At 44.1% G+C, this 21,048-nt stretch overlaps 1 protein-coding gene across 4 annotated transcripts in view; it reads left to right on the plus strand.

Annotated features, from left to right (window-relative positions):
• The window catches only part of UNC5D (unc-5 netrin receptor D), a 321,538-nt gene that overhangs the window by 255,519 nt on the left and 44,971 nt on the right, over positions 1–21,048 (plus strand). For all 4 annotated transcript variants that reach the window (XM_030552139.1, XM_030552140.1, XM_030552141.1 and 1 more), the window contains 2 exons: positions 7,592–7,777; positions 18,636–19,013. In XM_030552139.1, the coding sequence (XP_030407999.1) occupies positions 7,592–7,777; positions 18,636–19,013 (564 nt within the window). The remainder of the gene's footprint in view (positions 1–7,591; positions 7,778–18,635; positions 19,014–21,048) is intronic.

The raw sequence follows: 21,048 nt of genomic DNA on the forward strand, positions 1-21,048 counted from the left end.
ATAAAGGCCACATTTTATAATGGGTCTAAGTGAATTAGGTACTTAAATCCCATTTAAAATTTACTGAGGTTTGGTCATTTATCTGGCAATCCCAGCCTAAGATATATATTGTTAGGAGTACGTAAAGTAGGCTTTAGATGTAAAATTGACAGTTAATTTTCATGGGGCTTCATAAAGGGAAGTTCAGTAAACACAGTTCAGAGTGTTCTTCTATGTTAAACAGGGATTTCTAACCAAAATGACCTTTCGTAATGCATCTCATCCACTGATACTCCTTATATCCACACAGATTGATGACATATAACTTAGTTGCAAACGTGATGCAATAAAAGTAATAATAAAGAAGAAAAATTATCTTCCTAGATAGCTGCACCTCTTGGCAGGCTGAAGAACTTGGACTTCAGTTTCTCGTCTTGTAACACATTGAAGTTCTGTGGTGTCCTACATAACCATGCTTATTACGTTTTATTGCTTGTATTGCACAGAGTCCTTGAATAAGAGCATTTTCCCTGTGCTTTTTCCAATTATGAAATATTTCTATGGTTACTGAAAATCAAAAGCAAACTGTAAAACTTTCCATGGTTGGCTTGCATTTTCATGCCCTTCTAAATTTGTCTTAATGGGACCATCCTCGTTCTGCCCTGTACTATTGATCTATTTTGTAACTTTATCTTGAGCAATTGCTGCATTTTTTTCTATGCACCTCCTTCTTAATTATTGGATCCTAAAAGAGAATCCATCAAACTGCTTTAATTTCAGATTTATTAAAAATAAAACCTTAATGGGAGTCAATTTTAATGCGTGAGGCTCCTAGAGGAATTAAAAGGTGTTTCTTTAAACTGTGAGTATGTTATGTAAATACAGCTTGTTGCTGTTCAGTGAAAATAGGGGCTTAGTTTAAGACTACATGAATCATCATTGATGTGAAATCAATCAATTATGAAGATAATTAAGAAACAACCTGTTCTGCTAAATAGCCTTATACATGGTTGCCTGGCTTTGACTTCTTTCATATCTCTTAAGACTTTAACATGCTCAACAAATGATTGTATGGAGAGACAGGTTTCCAGAGGCAGGAGAGGACAAAAAGAGTAAAATGAAGGAAGAGGGGGAATGAAAGCTAGAGAAATCTTTGATGTCTCCTAACAAACTGTAATGGCAAACTGGAGGAAATGTGTGCCCTCCATGGCTCATGGAAAGCACTTATTGTAAATGAGATAATTTAATCAATTACATTTCCTAATGTACTAAACCAAATGTTTCATTTTCTGCTCCTGCACATCTTAAATTATCTTCAGGTGCTTTATGAAACTTAATCATAGTTAATAGAAACTTCATTACCATCAAATATGCTTTCAATAAATGTTGTGTAACAGTGTCAGGAGATGGAGTGAAATATTGGTTATGATTACCACAAACACATACCCTGTAACAAAATCATAGAAACTTATTGCTTTAAGAAAGTCACTGCCTCCTCTGGGTCGGGAAGATGCAGTTCATTAAATATTAATTGGTTGACTTCAAGTGTTGTTTTCAGTTGAATCCCATCTGGAAAAAACACAAAGTATCAAAGTAAAAAAAAATTCCGCAGTTCCTTTCCTTGAATCTCCATTTTCCCAAGGGAAAGAAATTCTGCATAAAAGGGGAGAATGGAAAAAGAGATTAAAGTGTTGGGGTTTTTTCATTTTCATTTGTTGTTTGGAAACAAACAATAGTGCTCTGAATAGAAATGAAAGAATAAACACTTCTTTTATAAGCAGCATTGTCTCTTGGAACAAAATTAGTACCATTTTACTTCTTTAAATTGTCATACTTAGTGAATTCTTTTTTTCCCTTCTGATTCTTAATTGTTTGTAGTTTTGCTGTTGTGTCTTTTCATCCCTGACTAAGAAGTAGTTGTGTGAATACCTGAGTATAACTTTCAGGTCACATCTAATACAAAAAAACCCCCGAAAAACACTGAACATCTTGTTAAAGATAAGGAATTCTAGAAAACAAAAAAATTATACCAAGAAGAGAACCATCAAATTTAGATCCCCCTTGTGTTTTTAAAAATACATATTTTTCATTAAAGTAAATTGTTTTGTTGTTCTAATGCTGTTAGTATTTTTTCCATATCTTTCTGATTAGTGTTTGAATATTCTCCTCAGCACTTGTAATCCAAACATGGCAATCTTGTGCTGAAACCAAAAATGAAACTGACTGATCTATTTTGTTGTCTAAAATGAGTGAAAATGAGAATGTAAATTATCTAAGTAAATATGTTTGAATAATGTAAAAATTAAAAATTATAAATTTCTATTAGTAAGATAGCTGAGGGATTTTCTTAATGATTTTTACCCCCAACAGTGTTTAAAATGTGATAGCTCTTTAAAATATTCTCAGTTTTACATATCCTGTTTTGACAGTGAAGAATAACTTTATATCTATTGCCACCTATGCTCTACACCTCTGGCAGCAGAGGATTTTTATTATTAGCAGGGGTTTGCATGTTTTAGATCAGAATTTAATGTATTTTAAAGGAGCAGGGAACAAATTAAAATTTTCCACTTTTTTCTATAGAAAAGGATACTTTTTAAAGGTTATATGTTTAAAACAACTACTGGATAGGTCAATGTAGCTCTCAAAAGGATGGGAATGTAGAGATGGGATATATACCACTCCAGGATGTTTCATAATAAACAACACATCTCCTGACTTACACAAAGTACTAATTATCCACAAAAGTTAATTCAGGAATAAAGTATCGGAGTTAATTATCTAACAACAAAGATTGCTTGGGGACACATAAGTGAGAAGAAATTGAAATGCAGTTGATTATTAGACTTCCTTTCTTATACCCTGGTATTAGAGATTGAAACTGAGGAAAGAAGGTTACTTTTGTGGTAATGGCAGGGACTCAGGAGATCTGGGTACAATTCTAGGTTCTACCACTGTGCGATATTGGGCAAATCTCATGAGCTTTCTGTGCCTCTATAAAAATGGGATAATGATACCTCTTTTGTTGGTTTTGTCTATTTGGATTGTCAGATTTTTTGGGGCAGGAAATGTCTTTTACATTGTCCATGTATGTCACCTACCATACTGGGGAGCGGGAGAGGATGCTGATAATGACTGGAGTCTCTCAGCACTAACATAATTCATAATAAAATGGGCTCAAAACTCCACTGTAGATTTTCTAGCATGATAAACTTTCCAAAAAATGGTCTGAGCGGACTTTGAAACATTTTCATTGTAGTTATGGCAAAAGTTTGGGCACACCATGGGTCAAAACTGGGTACTTGCCCAAGAAAACATGCGATAATTACAGTGGTGGCTTGCAAATATTGACTATTGAATAGCAGATTAAATCTTCCCTCCATTTCCGGTTCTGTGTGACAGCTGCCAATAAATGCTAACTTATCCAGTCATGCTAGGAAAGAAAGCCAATCCATTTCCTAACATAATGAGAGAGAGCAACAATTTCTGTGTGGAAGGAAAAATGTAGTAGAAATAAAAGAATGAAATGTCATAAAGATACCATATGTTCATTATAACATTATTTTGAGCTATTTTAAAACCTTATGTGGGCTTGGGTTTCATTTCACCCAAGATTAAAAACAAAACAAATCACCAAATTGACACCTAACACTTTTTTTTTAAACTTCATGACCTTAAGGATGACTAAAGTCATCCTTGTTTTGCATCATTTCATATTCCTTTCCACATCTGTTCTGAAGCATCTCTATAGCTGATCTGTTCTTAGTCATAGAGCTATTCTTCTCCATCTGCATCAGTAAAATATTACTCAGGGAAGAAGCTGACCAAAGATTGCTAACAATCTGGAGCTGTAGTTCCAGAAATATTTTTCTTCATTCATTTTTTTTTTAAGAACCCAGAACCTCTTGAAATATCCCTTTTTTCCCCTTTGCCACCATCTAAATATGAAAACGTATATGCTCTCTCTCTTTCCCTTTCTACTGTTGGTCCAAAAAAAAAATATTGGGGATCATAAACCTTTCACACAAATGTTTTTGCTGTTTTGTTGGCAAAGTTTGAAAGGGATGAAAATTAGTGTCACAAAACTTTGAAACTTGAAAAATTTTCACTAGCTATATCTGGCTAAAAAAATGACAAAAAGGGTATTAGAAATCTCTCTCTTTCTGGCCATTATTTCACTGAAACTTGAAATCCCCATATAAATATATCAAAATCGTGAAATTCTAAAAACTTCAGTCAGCACTAATGATATCTACAGTAACACACGAGCTTTATTTCTAATAGAGCTACTTGGGAAAGGAATATTTCCCCCCTCAAAAATATTAAAATTTCAAAAAAAAATATAATTTGTATTTTTACAAATAAAAATGGGTTTTCAACCAGACAGAAATTTTTGCGCAAAAAAAAAAATCTAGTTCTGATTTTAACACCATTCCCTCCCCCGCCTCCCCCACACAAAATAAAGAAAAGTGTAGACGAGAATAATTTGACCATGTCTTGTTTCTAAATGTTCTTTTTAAAAAGTCCCGTTTGTGGCACTTTGTCAAACCATTGACAGCGCAGGCTAAACATGGTCATATTGTACCCTGAGGCTGCTCTGATTGGCAACTCGGATTCTTATACCATCACCATATAGCCAATTTCGAAACAGCTCTGAAAAATCCAATCTAATGCTTAATGAGAGAGACCAGCATCAAAGATCAGTCCAAGCTGAGAGACACTAAACTCCAAGGGCTTTGGCAAAGAACTAAAGAATGAACCCTACCCAGAAGTCGCTCACTTAAGTTCCTTCAGTGTGTCCTGGCCCTCTCCAGGAGCTAGAACTCTGAATTCAACTCAGAAGAGACACACTGTTCCCCTCACGGCAACCAGCAAGGGGCTTTGGAGCAACTCCCCTTCCTGGAAGAACTCCCTCCACAGCAGAAGAGCCTCAGTCAAGAAGATACTGCCCCAAACCTTATCCCAACAGAAACTAGGTACCGAAAAAACCTGCCCTCCACAAACTTGTGCTGCAGAGGCAATTTAATTAGCTAGAAATTATAATCTACAAGTAAGATTGTTGATGGTTATCTTCATGAATAACTGAGTGTACATCATATATATTCAACATTATGTCCTAGCCTACGTCTCCCCTGCCACCACAATCTGCCTTCTTTTGTGTATGGACACTCTGACCCAAAAGAAAATTATGTTTTGTGCAAGGTTCATTAAGTTATGGTGGCATCTGATAGAAGTACAATAAATTAATGATCATATCAGGACATTAAATTCTACAAAGACCTTGATTTTATTATTTTATTTTTTTATTTGTGTTATAGTGTTTAAGTTTCCTCAATACATCGCTTTGCATCTACAATATCCCTTGTGGAGCTGGATGTTGAAAGTCCCAGAAACTATTAGCCATCCAGAGTAGGGGAAATCCCTTCATACAACCGATCTGAACTCTTCACAGATGTTCCTGGACCACAAGCTAGAAATCTTTATGGGCATATCCCCTTTAAACTCAGGTACATGAGTATGTACGTGTTGGAGATTTTCGGCCACTGTTTCTGGAATGGCCACTGTAAATATAAGGCTTTTTTCCAGGGAAGAGCCTGACAGCCACTCTGATTTACTCTGAGATTCTGTCTCTTTACTGAGTAATACAATCCAAGGAGAACTGATTTAAGGTAAATGGAGATTCTATGAGCAGAATTTGCTTTATATCTCTGAGTACTTGGCTTGGATTCTGTAGAGGACACCGTGATAACCAATAGCTCATTGCCTCAGCCTACTTAAAGCAGAGTGTATCTTAATTTCAATTTTTTTTTATTTTTTTATTTTTTTTGCTGCTGGTTGCTCCTATTGTACAGCTCCCTTGAAATTAGGGGGCTGTCAGTATTCCACTGGTGCATTTGGCAGAATAGCTGATGTGTGTTCCTGGCAAGTTAAGTGTCCAACATTTAGTTTACATAACTAAGTGGTAAACCAGAAAAAGCAACTTTTACAAATTAGGTCGTTGCTCACAATTTCTCAACACACATCATCAGCATCCTTCTGTCCTATTTCTCTTAAAATTGTCTCACTATCTAGTTCTTACATACAATAAAGGGTTTGAGGGTGAAATTCCCACCTGTGCAGAGCTTGGCACAAGAAAATGCACTACATAAACCCTCAGACTAAGAATTAAGTGGTGCAAGGCCACCTACTGGCCTTCTATACAATACTGCATTCTTCCTCTGTGTGTTGCAATGCTTCACAATGCATTCTCTGTTTACTGCTCAGTTATTGAATAGTTTGGTCTGAATTTCCAGTTCCTACTTATTTTCACTATGATTTGTTTGTTTAAAATAATACACTTTCTTCCGATATGCATTTGATAATGCAATGACCATATTTGTGAGACAGTAAAAGCTTTACAGAGTAAATACATGACCATTTCTTTCTCTAAAGCAAAGTTCAGCATAAGGGGAATTACCTAAGGGCCCACAAAGTGTCTTGCCTAGTAATTTAATTTCACGGTTCTTGATCCCAACTCCCACCCTATCATGCATAGTTGGACCTAGACAGCTCTGTTATTGCAGGTCTCATCTGGGCTACCTTCACCTGTTGCCAAAGTTTTAAAACGTAAAAAATGTAGTGCTTATGTATTGAGCAGCTTATGATCGTTTGCCATTAGAAACAGATATGAAACCAAAAAGCACTTGCAGGAATTCCCGATGGTGGCTCAGATTCCATCAGCTCAGTAGGACGCTATCAAACCCTGTAGGCTGACTCCTTAGCTTTCTTGTGTGTTTGAGAGGTGGTAAAGTAAAACCCACAGGAGAGGGTGAAATGTGAAATCTTTTACTTTACCAATCATTCCATCAAGTTTGCTCTCTCCTGGATGAGCAGCAGGGCTCAACCCCAAATCCTACATGTCCCTGGAGACCAATGAGAGACAAGAGTTGGTGCTGGGGACTGGTCCTGCTTTGAGCAGAGGGTTGGACTAGATGACCTCCTGAGGTCTCTTCTAACCCTAATATTCTATGATTCAATGGTTCTGTAAGAGGCATTTTGTTTCCTAACAGCGCCTATCCTAGCTATAGTTGTGCTGGAGTCTCCTCTTTACTAAGACAATGTAACTCAGCCCTTAATCTCACTAGGCTGGAATGGGGAATGATGCTTGTCACCCCCAATGTACCCACCCTGCTCCCCAGGCCTGTGGAATACACTGCTGTGGTGGGGGATAAGCTAGGATGAGATTTGCGCTCAGTTCTCTTCACCCACAGACCTGCTAATGTTGAACCCTCCAGTCACACGAAACATCAGATGAAATGCCAGACATTTCCTAGAAACACTCGGTTCCCGTTGTCTCCTGTTGTGTTGGAAGAGAAGAGAAATTAAATGAACACCCATGCATGGCAATTGCTGGGCAGAAGGGCACCCCAAGCCCTCATTACATACCATCCACAAATCTCAGCATATTCCTCACTGAGAAACATTAGTCTTGAGATCTAGTCTGAGCCCAGCTTAATTTTTACCTTCCCAAATGCACCAATCAATCCTCATGTGAGCAATTTGGGGCGGGGGCAGGGGGAGAGGCAGTATGAGTGTGTGTCGCTAATCTGGTGCCTACATTTTCTCCTTTCAGATATCGAGAACGCCAGTGACATTGCCTTATACTCAGGCCTAGGTGCTGCAGTCGTTGCTGTAGCTGTGCTGGTAGTCGGCATTACACTTTATAGACGAAGCCAGAGCGAGTATGGTGTGGATGTGATTGATTCATCTGCTCTGACAGGAGGCTTCCAGACATTTAATTTTAAAACAGTCCGGCAAGGTTAGTGTTGTGATTTCATCTTCCCTCGCAGCTTCTGTTGAGAGAGAGCATGAGACCTCCACAGGAGGGGTGGAACTGGCTTGTGCAGAGCAAAGTGTGTGGTCTAGTGGCAAGGGTTGGGCCTGGCACTTGAAATTCTGGGGTCTTTTCTTGTCTCTGCCACCAATTTCTATGTGAACTCAGACAAGTGACTAATCTCTGCTTGCCTCAGTTTGTCCTTCTGTATGTGTGTTAGAAGTTGAGTATATTATTAGCTTCTCCTACTGCACTGACAACTAATAAATGCAGAAATCATTAGCATTTAGTAAATTTCTACTCAGTTCCTATTTCTTCTATTTTTGGTTCCCAACTGAAAGTGATTAAATTTTCATTTGTTATAGTCCTAATTTAAACAACTCATTTTCAAGCATTTTACGTTACGTTGTTTGCATGCAAATTTCTATATCCTAAGATATATATGGAATAGTTGAAGATGCACAGTTGTGAAAATATATTTATTTGCTTTTTTTTTTTTTTTTTTTTTTTGTTAAAGGACTTTAGAAAGTCACTGATAGATTTTTACAAGACATAAATAAAGCCCCATGCTAAAAAGCAGTCGGTTTCCTAGAATATTTCCTTGGACAAAAAAAAGGAGATTTTGAACTAAGGGGTGATAATTATAAAATCTTGTGTTTCTTGATTTGGTACCATTATTCTAAACTAGATGCTGGCCTTATTGTGGGTGGTAGGCTTGAAAGTGGCCCCCTTTTCTCTCTCTCTCTCTCTCTCTCTCTCTCTCTCTCTGTTTAGGAAAGTGAAATGTTGCAATTGGTGCATGTGTGCGCGTGAGCGCGTGCACACACACATTCTGCTTTCCAAGAGAGACATACTCCACAGAGCATAAATAAAAACAGCTTTGGGATGCAGAGGAATTTTAGTCATTTATTTGGAAGTACAAGTTGCCTGTGAAGAGTGGTGTATAATTTGCAATTATATCTTTTCCACATTATCTGAGATTGAGCTTCCAAATTAAATAAGAAGCTAATTTGTTATAAAAATCTTGTTTTGGGTTTTGTGTGGGAGATTTTGGTTTGATTTTAATGTTGCACAGACACCTCAGTCAGAGGCACCACAGAAATCCCCACACAGACAGTTTCTTATATTTGAGGATGCATTAGTTCAGTTGCAGCTACTTTGGATGTTTTTGGAATTTTTAAAATGAATACTTGCAAACAAACAAAAAAAACCCAAACAGTCTGAGATTTCACATGTATTCTAACCCCCACCCCTCAGCCATACCTATAAGTCACTATTTAAAATATTTTAGCCACAAACTTAAATGCTTTGGTGGATCCAGGTTTTAAGGCTTGGATCCAAATTCCATTGATCTTAGTGAGAGTCTTTGCATTAACTTGAGTGGCTTTGGGATCTGGCTCCTAGAACTTAGATACATATGTGATTTTCTGATTTGTGTTTTTTGTTTTTAGGCCAATTACAGCTATAGTTTCTTCAGAATGCCACACAGCTAGGAATGAGATTCAGATACTCTGATAACATGGTGATGAGCATGATATAAAAATCTAGACAGAGAGACCCCTAGGGACTGTAGAACCCTCTCTCAAACATCGGGGGAAAAAACGAAAACATCTGGCTTGTTGCCCCCCCCCCCCAGGGTATCACTTGCAAATTGTTTTGGTGGGGGTTTATTGACATAAATTTTAAAACTGGAAACCCTAAATATATAGAGCCAGATTCTGTCTCCTTAGTCTGGCTCTGTGGAATGATACAGGTAGCTCAAAGGAGCCATAACCTGGCATTAGTCTGTATGGAAAGGTGACCGTTAACTGGAGTAAAGCCGGTTTACTCAGCTCCCATACCAAGATGTAAGGGACATGTCAGAGGTATGTAAGGGGAAAGAGCAGCTCTAATCTGCATTTTTTAGCTGTTGAACAGTCTTTGGGAACAATGATCAAATGGCATAAACTAAGAGCAGCTCTTGGGCAACTCTGTTTTACGTTGAGGTAGTTGCAGATTGGCCCTAGAGAATCATTTTGACCCAAATATGGCACAGGAGAATCCATCCCATATTATTCATGATTTGATTTCTTGAGTTGACAGCTTCATGTGATATCCCCAAATCTTAACCTTCTTCTTCGAGTGATTGCTCATATCCATTCCAGTTAGGTGTACGCGCCGCGCGTGCACATTCGTCGGAAAACTTTTACCCTGGCAACTCAGTGGGCCGGCAGGTCGCCCCCTAGAGTGGCGCCACCATGGCGCTCCATATATACTCCTGCCGGCCCACCCGCTCCTCAGTTCCTTCTTACCGCCCGTGTCGGTCGTTGGAACAGTGGAGCGCGGCTTAGCTGACCTCCACTTCCCTAGCTACTCGTTTTCTCGTATATAATTATGCAGTTAGAACCCTTTTATATATATATTTGTATGGTTATACGTGTTTTCTTTGCTAACATGGTTAGTTTAGTTAGCGGGGTTCAGGAAGTAGCCCCTTCCATGAGCCCAGTGCCGGAGCCATGCATGGCTCACCGGGTTTTAAAAGGGGCCCGGCCTGCCAGAAGCCGCGGCCGAAGAGAGATCTACATGACTCCTGTTTGAAGTGCCTCAGGGAATCACACTTGACAGATAAGTGCCCCATTTGCAAGGCTTTTAAGCCAAGAACAAAAAGGTGCGGGACTTTCACTTACCCCTCCACCTTGGGCGCCGAGCGATGTTCAAGCGGCGGGCAGAAGCGCCTCCTCGGCACCGGACCCCGCCGGTACTACCAAGGCCTTTCGGCACCGACCGTCGCCGGCACCGATGTCGACTCGGCACCGCTCCCTTCCGAGGTTGAGAGAGCCTACGATTCCTGCTGGTGCCTGGCGGCTCCCCGGCACGCGCTGTGGTTGAGCCCCCTGCTCCCGCTGCTTCCGTGCCACCTGCATCGCAGCCAGAGAGCTCGCCTAAGTTGCGTTACCCGGCACCGACACCTGCAGAGGCACCGATGACTTCGGCTCCGTCGATTCCAGTCCCCCAGGACCACGGAATCCGGTGCCTGGCAGCTCCCCGGCTCGCGCGGTGGTAGAGCTTACTGCTCCTGCTGCTTCTGTGCCAACTGCACCACAGCTAGAGAGCTCGTCTAAGATGGCTCGCCTGGCACCGACGACGTCGGCACCGTCGATCCCGGTCCCACGAGGGCCGTAGAATCCGGTGCCTGACGGCTCCCCGGCGCGCCCCGTGGTTGAGCTACTGCTCCTGCTGCTTCCGTGCCAGCGGCACCGCAGCCAGAGAGCTCGTCTAAGTCGGATCGCCCGGCGCCGACACCTGCTACGGCACCGATGACGTCGTCACCGTCGATCCCGGTCCCACAAGGGCCGTAGAATCCGGTGCCTGACGGCTCCCCGGCACGCGCCGTGGTTGAGCGTATTGCTCCTGCTGCTTCCGTGCCAGCGGCACCGCAGCCAGAGGGCTCGTCTAAGTCGGATCGCCCGGCACCGGCACCTGCTGCGGCACCGATGACGTCGGCACCGTCGATCCCGGTCCCACAACGGCCGTAGAATCCGGTGCCTGACGGCTCCCCGGCACGCGCCGTGGTTGAGCTACTGCTCCTGCTGCTTCCGTGCCAACGGCACCGCAGCCAGAGAGCTCGTCTACGTCGGATCGCCCGGCACCGACACCTGCTGCGGCACCGATGACGTCGGCACCGTCGATCCCCGGTCCCGCAAGGGCCGTAGAATCCGGTGCCTGACGGCTCCCCGGCACGCGCCGTGGTCGAGCTAATGCTCCGGCTGCTTCCGTGCCAACGGCACCGCAGCCAGAGGGCTAGTCTAAGTCGGATCGCCCGGCACCGACACCTGCTGCGGCACCGATGACGTCGGCACCGTCAATCCCGGTCCCGCAAGGGCCGTAGAATCCGGTGCCTGACGGCTCCCCGGCACGCGCCGTGGTTGAGCTCCTGCTCCAGCTGCTTCCATGCCAACGGCACCGCAGCCAGAGGGCTAGTCTAAGTCGGATTGCCCGGCACCGACGCCTCTGAGGCACCGACAACATCGGCACCGTCGATTCCAGTCCCACAAGGGCTATCGAATCCGGTGCCCGACGGCTCCCCGGCACGCGCCGTGGTTGAGCGTATTACTCCCGCTGCTTCAGTGCTGACGGCACCGCAGCCAGACAGCTTATCTAACTCGGATCGCCCGGCACCGACACCTACCGAAGCTCTGATGACCTCGGTACCGTGGATCCCGGTCCCACGAGGGCCGTCGAATCCGGTGCCTGACAGCTCCCCAGTACGCACTGTGGTTGAGCCTGCTGTTCCCTTCACGCCGGAGATGTTACCAACGGCGAGAGCTCTCAGTGCCATGACAGAGTCAGTGCTGCCTGACCCGGGCACCGCCGGTACGGGTAATACAGTCTCTTCAGGGGACTGTCCCCTGTCAGCACAGCAGAGCGGCACCGTTCATGATCACGGTCCCGCAGACACTCCAAGTCCTGTCGGCACGCCGGACACCACTGGCAGTCCCGGTGCTGTTTTCCTCGGTACTGGTCACACTCGCTGCACCGGTCGGTATCCCGTTCGCCGACCCGCTATCGGCACCGTTCCGACCTCTGGCACCGGGGCAGGTACCTTGACTCCTGTAGCCCTTCTCCGAGCCTCGAGATCTCGGTCGACCTCCCGACACCGTTCTGGTTGCGGGTCTGGATCTCGTTCCAGGTACCGATACGCCTCCCGATGCCGGTCCCCGGTGCCGAGTTGGGCAAGGTCCGAGTGAGTCAGAGACTCTGCCTGTGCCTTCTTTTAGTACCTCCATGGCCGTCCGGACACGCATCCGTGTCATCCCATATGCGCAGATTTTATGCTCAGGACCACGATCCTGATATGATGGCCAGCGGGCGCCAGCCCCGAAGCAGAAAGAGGCTTGGCGAATGAACAGGCTTGGCCGCCAGGTGTACTCTGCAGGGGCCCTGCAGCTCGGGGTAGCAAAGCAACAAGCCTTGCTTAGCTGCGATAATTATAGCACCTGAGTGAAGGAGTTTCTCCCTTAAAACTTCCACCTGGAGTTCGCTGCCATCTTGGAGGACGGGGGGAAAGAAGGTTCCCAGAGCGTCCCTCCAGGCCTCGTTGGACGCAGCAGACTCTGCGGCCGGCACTCTGGCCTTGAGTGTCGCCGTGAGGTGCATTTCATGGCTTCAGGTTTTAAACCTCCGGCCGGAGCTGCGGTATGCCATTCAGGATTTACCCTTTGTTGGTAAAGGCATCTTCGCGGCAGAGACAGCCCCAGACTGCGAAGTCTGGTGGGCAATAGGGTCCTAATGCGTCTCAGCATGTATACGCCAGCGACAAAACGCAGGCCTTTCTGGCCCCAGCCGCCATACTCTGTGCCTAGCCAGAGGCAGAACTCTGGCAAACGGCAGGGCCAAGGTGGTCGCAGACGAACGTCAGGACCCCTAAAGAGCCAAAGTCAAGGTCCCTCGCAATTACCACTGGGACCAAAGACGGACCTTCCAAGGTTCACCTGAGGGCGGTGTACCAGTCGCAGGACGGGATCCCGATCCCGCTTTCTCCTGGCATGGCCCCAGTTACTTTCAGATCGCTGGGTCCTGCGCACGATGGAACATAGGTACCACCTTTAATTTGCTCCAGCCCTGTCCCACTTCAGCGGACGAAAGGGGTAAGGGGTTTTACCCCCGTTATGCCCTAGTCCCCCACTCGAACACAGGTCTCAGACCTTCTTGGTCCTGCACGGACTCAACCGGGTTAGGATAAGGTTGGAGTTCTGCATGGTATCCCTGGGAATCATTATTCCATCCTTGCCTCCTGGGGGCTACTGTGCCGCCCTGGATATGAAGCACGCGTACTTTCGCAATGCCATCTTCCCTCCGCACGGGAGATGCCTCCGCTCTATAGCCGACTGTCAATACTCCCGGTTTACGGCCATAGTCGCCGCCTACCGTCGCTGATGTCGGATATGCGTTTTTCCGTATCTGGACGATTCGCTTATCCACGGAGACTCTGAGACACAAACCACTCAGCGCGTGGGCATCGCCACGGTCTTATTCACAGGTCAAGGCCTGCTGTTTATTATAGAGCAATCCACTCTGGTCCCCACGCAGAGGTTGGGCTCCCTAGGGGCTATCCTGGTCTCCTACCTAGCCGGAGCCTGCTTATCGCAACTGAGGTTTTAGGCGATGGCAACAATCATCTGAGGTCTGAAGGCTTTCCCAACGACCTCAGCTCGTTCTTGTCTCAGTCTCCTGGGTCCATGGTTGCCCGCAAGTTTGTAACCAAACACGCCAAGCTCCGCCTCCGTCCTCTCCAAGTCCGGCTCACTGCCCCTGACGGCGAACGCCTCATCTCTCTGCTCGAGTGTTCATAGTCACCTCTGAGCTTAAGGCCTTTGGTCTTCTAGGGAGCTGGCATTCCTCCTCAATGCCCCAAAAATTGAGAGTAGTCCGCCTGGCATGCCAGGGGTTCCAGCGGCAGCTGCGAGGCCGTTGTATCTCGGTGTTTACAGCCAACACAACGACCAGGTGCTTCATAAGTATTCAGGGGGGACATAGTCCTCCTCCCCCCTTTTTTTGTCAGGAGGCCATCCATTTCCGGGTCTTTGGCATGGCCCACTCGATGGAGCTGGCGACGTCCTTTCTCCCAGGCGTTTGGAACGTCCTAACTCTTTGCCTCAGCAGGTCTTTCCTGCCTTACGAGTGATCACTCTGCCCCATGTGAGGCGTCCCGCTTTCCGGAAGTGGAGATGTTTCCTCACACAGACCTGTTCGCTCACCGCGAGAGCAGGAAATGCCAGGTATTCTGCTCCTTCCAAGATCTCTCCTCGGAATCGATCTTGGACGCATTCCTGATGCCGTGGAAAGGCCAACTGCATTATGCCTTCCCAATGTTCCCACTGGTTCATTAGGTCCTGCTCAAACTGCGCAGGGGCAGAGCGTGCATCATCATCATGATCACTCCAGAATGGTCCAGGCAGCGCTGACATACCACGTTACTCGGCCTGTCAGCCCAGACCTCATCACTCAGGGCAACGACAGGCTTCGTCACTCGGACCTGCAGCCTCTTCGCCTCATGGTGGCTGCTGCGTACCTGAGTCGGGGTGACAGGCAGCCTTCCACCTGGTCAACGTACCGGGCCAGGTGGAAGCGTTTCTTTTACAGCTGCAATACGCTCGATCTTGCTCCTGCTGAGGTCTCGATCCCCTCTGTTTGGCCTGCCTCTGGCCTTCAGCGGCAGGACCTGGCGGTATCAGCGCTGAGGATACACTCAGCAGCCATCTCTACCTTCCAGCAGGCTGAGATGGACGTTCAGTGTTCTCACGCTCTATGGGTTCGAGGTCCCTCCAGGGCTTGGAGCGCTTGCACCCTCGGGTGCGCCGCCCAGCCCCGCCCTGGGACCTCAACCTAGTCTTGGCCAGACGGGTCTCTGAGATCAGAGCTCTTACGGGGGTTCCGCCGTACACTAGGTTTCACAATGACAAGGTGCAGTTATGACTGCACCCGGCTTTCCTCCCTAAGGTGTTTTGGCCTTTCATGTTACCCACAGCTCAACGCAATGGGCGCAACCGTTGCACTCCTTGAACATCTGTGGAGTGCTCGCATTTTATTGTGCTGACAGAACCATTTCCTAAGGTGCCCCAGCTCTGTCCCGGTAGCGGGCCAAAGGGAGGGCTTGCTTGTTTTCCTCTCAGAGGATCTCCTCTGGGGTGATGGCGAACATCCCCACTTGTTATGATTTGGCTCATATTTCCCCAAGCCACATCCCCGTGCATTCTACCAGGGCTCAGGCTTCATCTGCCGCCTTGCTGGCTCGTGTTTCTACCCACGAGATCTGTCGCGAAGCTCCATTGGTCCTCGGTCCATACCTTTGCTTCGCAGTATGCCCTGATTTAGCAGTCAAGAGAGGCTGTAGCCTCTGGCTCAGCAGTTTTATTCTGCCACATTTCACTCCGACCCCACCGCCTTTGTAAGGCTTGGGATTCACCTAACTGGAATGGATATGAGCAATCACTCGAAGAAGAAAAGACGGTTACTCACCTTTGTAACTGTTGTTCTTCGAGATGTGTTGCTCATATCCATTCCACACCCGCCCTCCTTCCCCACTGTCGGAGTAGCCGGCAAGAAGGAACTGAGGAGCGGGTGGGCCGGCAGGAGTATATATGGAGCGCCATGGTGGCGCCACTCTAGGGGGCGACCTGCCGGCCCACTGAGTTGCTAGGGTAAAAGTTTTCCGACGAATGTGCACGCGCGGCGCGTACACCTAACTGGAATGGATATGAGCAACACATCTCGAAGAACAACAGTTACAAAGGTGAGTAACCGTCTTTTCCTAGTTTAAAATAATCCCCTTTGTAGTAATCCCTAATCCATTTAGATGAATAGGCTAGTTCTTCTGACATTAGCATGCTGGAGGTTAGCAGTAGGAGGGGTTTAAGTACATTATGCTTAGAGACGCCTAGAAGTTTTTATCTAATCTATCTATCATGTTTAATTGAGGAATGGTGCATCTTGCTTAATTGCCGCCTTCTAGATAGGAAAGAGTTGGTGTAGCTGGGAATTCTTTTTACGTTCTAAGCTAATCAGCAGTACACAAACATCCAATACAGTCAGTTTCTTTAATACCATCTGAACTGGAGAAAATATAGTGAGAATCTCTGCTGCTGTGTTATATTGACAGCAACATCATTTAGAAAAGAAAAACCAAAAAAGGCAGGTCTTTGGAATGACTCTCCCCTCACCCCCCACACACACCTTTAAGATGCTGAAAGCTGCAAAGAAAGACTTAAAAATTATGCTTATTTTCATCTAAAGAGAAATCATACCAAAGGCAGCAGCATCTGGTTAGAAATTTGCATTAGAGCAGTCATTACCCACAATGAGTAAGCAGCTAAAGTGTCTATTGCCTTATTTATCAGTGGTGCTGAAGAAAATATTCAGTGGATGCTAGAACTGCAGAGGACATTTGTCTGCAATTCAAGTTTTTGTAGCAGATTAGACATGGATCTTTTGACCCAAGCTGAAATGAAAGGATCTGCAAGTATGTGAGAATGGAGCTTTTGAGGGATCCAGATTCTACACTTTTTGAGAATGATTAGTGATGTTAGCAGTTCAACTTGAGACATATTAAAAGAGCGTAATTTTCAATGGGTGGGTAGGTTCAGCATTTTGTGAAAAATCAGATGCTTTTTAAATGTCTCAAGTTGAGAACCTAAAAATCACAAGTCCTTCTTGAAAATTTAGGCTTTAAATTTATTGATTCTCCTCCTCTTTCACCTGGTGTTCTCTGAGTCAGTCTGCACTCAGAATTAGATTTGGAGCGAACCTTTTCTGCATAATTGTGGTACCACATTTCTAGTCAACACAGTTTCCTTCAAGCCTGAATCCATACCTTCCTATAGGCTCACTAAAAGAGTTGGTGTTCAGACATGTTTTCATTTGGTTTACACTTAGTTACATGTGCCTTGACACAGCCTGGAGCATAGAAAACATAGTGTTCAAGTATCCTTTAGATCTGTTGCATTGTTTCATCTCCTTTGGGACATTGCCACATGTGATTCTGATTTCTGAGAGCACTGGAAAATGAGAGGAAAGCTGGATGGGTGGTAGTGAAGAGGTCTGAAGGAGGATGCCAGTGTGATGAATTCATGCACATTTCTCTAAAACAAGAATAAAGCCTTGCATCTCAGAGACTAAGGGTTCTGAGAACGGTACATTTTATAGACATCTCTTAGCCTCTGAGGCTGGCTTCTTTTGAAGTTTTAACTTGATCTGGCAAGAAGCACAAATCCTTCAATGGACTTTGTACCAGCAGATCCTAGGCACCTGCATATATCCACTTGACTAAGGTTCAATGTGGGCTTGGGATTTTTTTTACCTATATCTACCTATATGGAGCTCATTGCAAGATAAGGAACTAGATCAGAAAATATTCTGCACTAACATTGGTGAAGCCCAACAGAATAATTTTCCAGCATCTGTTCTGATTTTATTCTTTGTTAAATTGCCTAGATTGCTTTTAAAAGTTTAACTGCAAACAGAAGAGGGAGACACATTATCTTCTAAGTGCAGTTTTTTTTATTGCCAATATGTGAGGTGGATATGTTGCAACAAATGATCATTAGATGACCTTGGATATCAAGGGCCAGATCCTCAACTGATGAGAGTCAGCTTTGCTCCGTTAAAGCCAAAAGAGTTACACCACGTAAGAGTCAGGCGCCCAAAATTTTGTAGTTAATATAGAACTGACACCATTGATTTCCAGACTGGCCACTGAATTAGTACCCTAAAGGACCCTATAATTTGAGCTAAAGTGAATAACAAAAGAATTAGTTTGCAAAAAGTATATTGTGCATTTCTAGTACAGCGACTTTTATCTGAGGATCTCCGAGCACTCTACGAACATTAATTAAGCCTCACAAGTCTCCTCTTTGTATAGGAAAATGCTATCCATTTTTAATAGATAGGGAAACCATGGCATGGAAAGGTGAAAAGGGGGATTTTCGAAAGCACCTCACCGACATATGAGCACAAGCCCAACTGTAAGTTACTAAGGTGCTTTTGAAAATTCCAGTTAAAGTGACTTGCCCAAGGTCATACAGTGAATTAGTAGCAAAATCAAGAATAGAATATAGGACTCCTAACACCCAGTCCTCTACTTTAATCACTGGGCCACACTCTGAAATTTTAAGGTACAACATAAAATGGAAAGGTGGGTAAACAGACTTTTCCCTGTGTGGGTGTGGAACTCCACTTTCTTCCCCTGTTTTTCCATTGCTCAGATTAAATTCTGGTATGTAGACATTTTTCTAGGAACCACTATGCACATAAGTTTCCCTTGCTTGTAAAATGGTACCTAAGTACTCAATCAACTTCCTTTCATCAGGTAACTCCCTGCTTCTGAACTCATCCATGCAGCCTGACTTGACAGTGAGCAGAACGTACAGCGGACCCATCTGCCTGCAGGACCCTATGGACAAGGAGCTCATGACAGAATCTTCACTCTTTAATCCCTTGTCAGACATCAAGGTCAAAGTTCAGAGTTCATTCATGGTTTCCCTGGGGGTGACGGAGCGGGCCGAGTATCACGGAAAGGCACATTCTGGAACATTTCCCCATGGGAACAACAGAGGCTTCTCGACAGTACATGCTAGGAACAAAACTACGTACATTCAGAATCTGTCATCTCTTTCAACAAGAAGTGAGCTGAGAACGACTGGCATTTTTGGCCACCTGGGTGGCCGTTTAGTGATGCCAAACACAGGTGGGTCAATCATTTTCTTTTGAAATTTTCTTTTGAAAGCACCCAAGAAAGCTGTGACCTAAACCCTTTTGCTTTATAGCATTTTGTGATATAAAGAAGAGAGGAGCTCACTTATTGGGAAATATGAAAACGACAGGAATCTTGTTCACCCAAAAGACAGTTGTTACTATCAGATCATTTAGTAAGATTACAACCAATGCCAAATTCAGAGAATTTATAACATGTTGATAAATCGGCATTGTGTCTGAGCTGTTATAATCGAACACCTTCTCCTGACTCCTCAGCATGAAACTTATGCCAGTGTGGAAGACTCCCTTTTTCTTACCAGGTTCTCGATCCCACCATAGAGCTCCTCTCCAGAGTTCATTTGGTGAATCAGGGTCTTAGATTCCCCTTTCCAATTTGTCCCTCAAAGTCTAATTATATCAATGACTGACCCAATGAAGATTGCTGGATATCAGGACAATGCTACAGAAAAATCTGCGGGATATCATAATGATGAGAGACCATTGAGGAGAGCCACTGTTCTGAATGAAAACTGCTGTGTGTGACTACAGCTGTTGGTCTAATTAGTTTGTTGGTTTTGGATATTCCAGGGTTGTTGTTTTTTTCCTTCTAACTTAGTTCTGTTCTGAAAGGACATCTCCATACTGCATCACTTGTGAGATAATTGCCAGCTCAATACTGGGTTGAGCATCAGAACTTTGCTTGAAATGGAGGAGCTAAATTTGCATCACTAATAGATGATGTTTGCTTTGTGCCTTTTGAGCTTTGTAATTTAGCGTGAGATTCTCGTCATAGCTCTGCTTGCTAATTGCTAAAAGGAAATGGAGTTTTTTAAACTTGCAGCCACTGTGTGAAACCAAATTAGAATCAAATAAAGGATATTAAGATTGCATCGCTGTAGCATATTACACTGTGCCAGTGCATTTATGTGGTGCTGACTACACCTTTTGGAGTTGTGAAATGGAATGTGTGTCAGAACTGGCCTGATGCCACTATTTCTAGCTAATTGGGCACCTTTTGAATTCTAGTGATCCTAGAGCTGAGATTCACTTTCGACTAGAGTTTGATTTCGCTTGACAACTTTTGTTCTGTGCATCCAAGCCTGTCTCTTGCTGTTTGTTTGAATGAAATGCCATTTACAGCCTTCCTTTTCATATTTCTTTGCCGCTTTAAAAAAAAGCATCAAAAACATAGTTTGTATTTAGAATAGATTGATAGTGATACATAATTAATAGTGATAATATTTAACACACAGAAATGCATGATGTATTCAAGGCAATTGTTTCTCCGTGGATGATTGTATGTTCAGGACTGAACATTACAAATATATCAAGACAGTGTAGCTATCAAAAAGAATTCTTCTTATGCATCAAATTACTTTAAATAATGCTCATCCCACAAAGCAAATAAATTCCAGGTGTATTTGGTCCATGCAATTTACTTTTTCCCCTTCTACTACTAGTCTGAAATATAATCTTGCAGACAATTGCAAATCACAGTAACATATCGACATTTCAGGATTTATCTGAAGGTATGCAAGGGTGACACATTGAAAGAATCTGGAATCTATTCTTTCCTCCCTCATTTATGTTGGCTTTACAACAGTGTAACTCCATTATGGCCACAATGGAGTAAGTTCCAATGTACACCATTGTAAGAGGAGCATCAAATCATACGCTGCAATGGCTGTTGTGCATATGAACTAAAAGAAATGAAAATCTTTATAAATTCAGGTTGTTTTTGTAAGTGATCTCTCCATTATGAGTTTCTCCAGATCAAAAGCACCAGCAGATTCAATGTAAAGACAAACGTTTGCCAATGTAGCATTGAGTAAATATCCTTACGGACACCTTAAACAATAATTGAGCTTTGCAAACTATAAGGAGCTTTACAGATGACAAGATTCATAATATTAATAGATATTTAGGTGGATAACATGGAGGCAAAGAAGAATGCACAGATAATGTAATTTTTAAATAATTGGTTTACTCCAACAGCTTTTTGAGAACTAACAAAGCTAATTTTAAAG

This window comes from Gopherus evgoodei, chromosome 2 (genome assembly GCF_007399415.2).
Source record: "Gopherus evgoodei ecotype Sinaloan lineage chromosome 2, rGopEvg1_v1.p, whole genome shotgun sequence".
Classification (NCBI taxonomy): domain Eukaryota; kingdom Metazoa; phylum Chordata; order Testudines; family Testudinidae; genus Gopherus; species Gopherus evgoodei.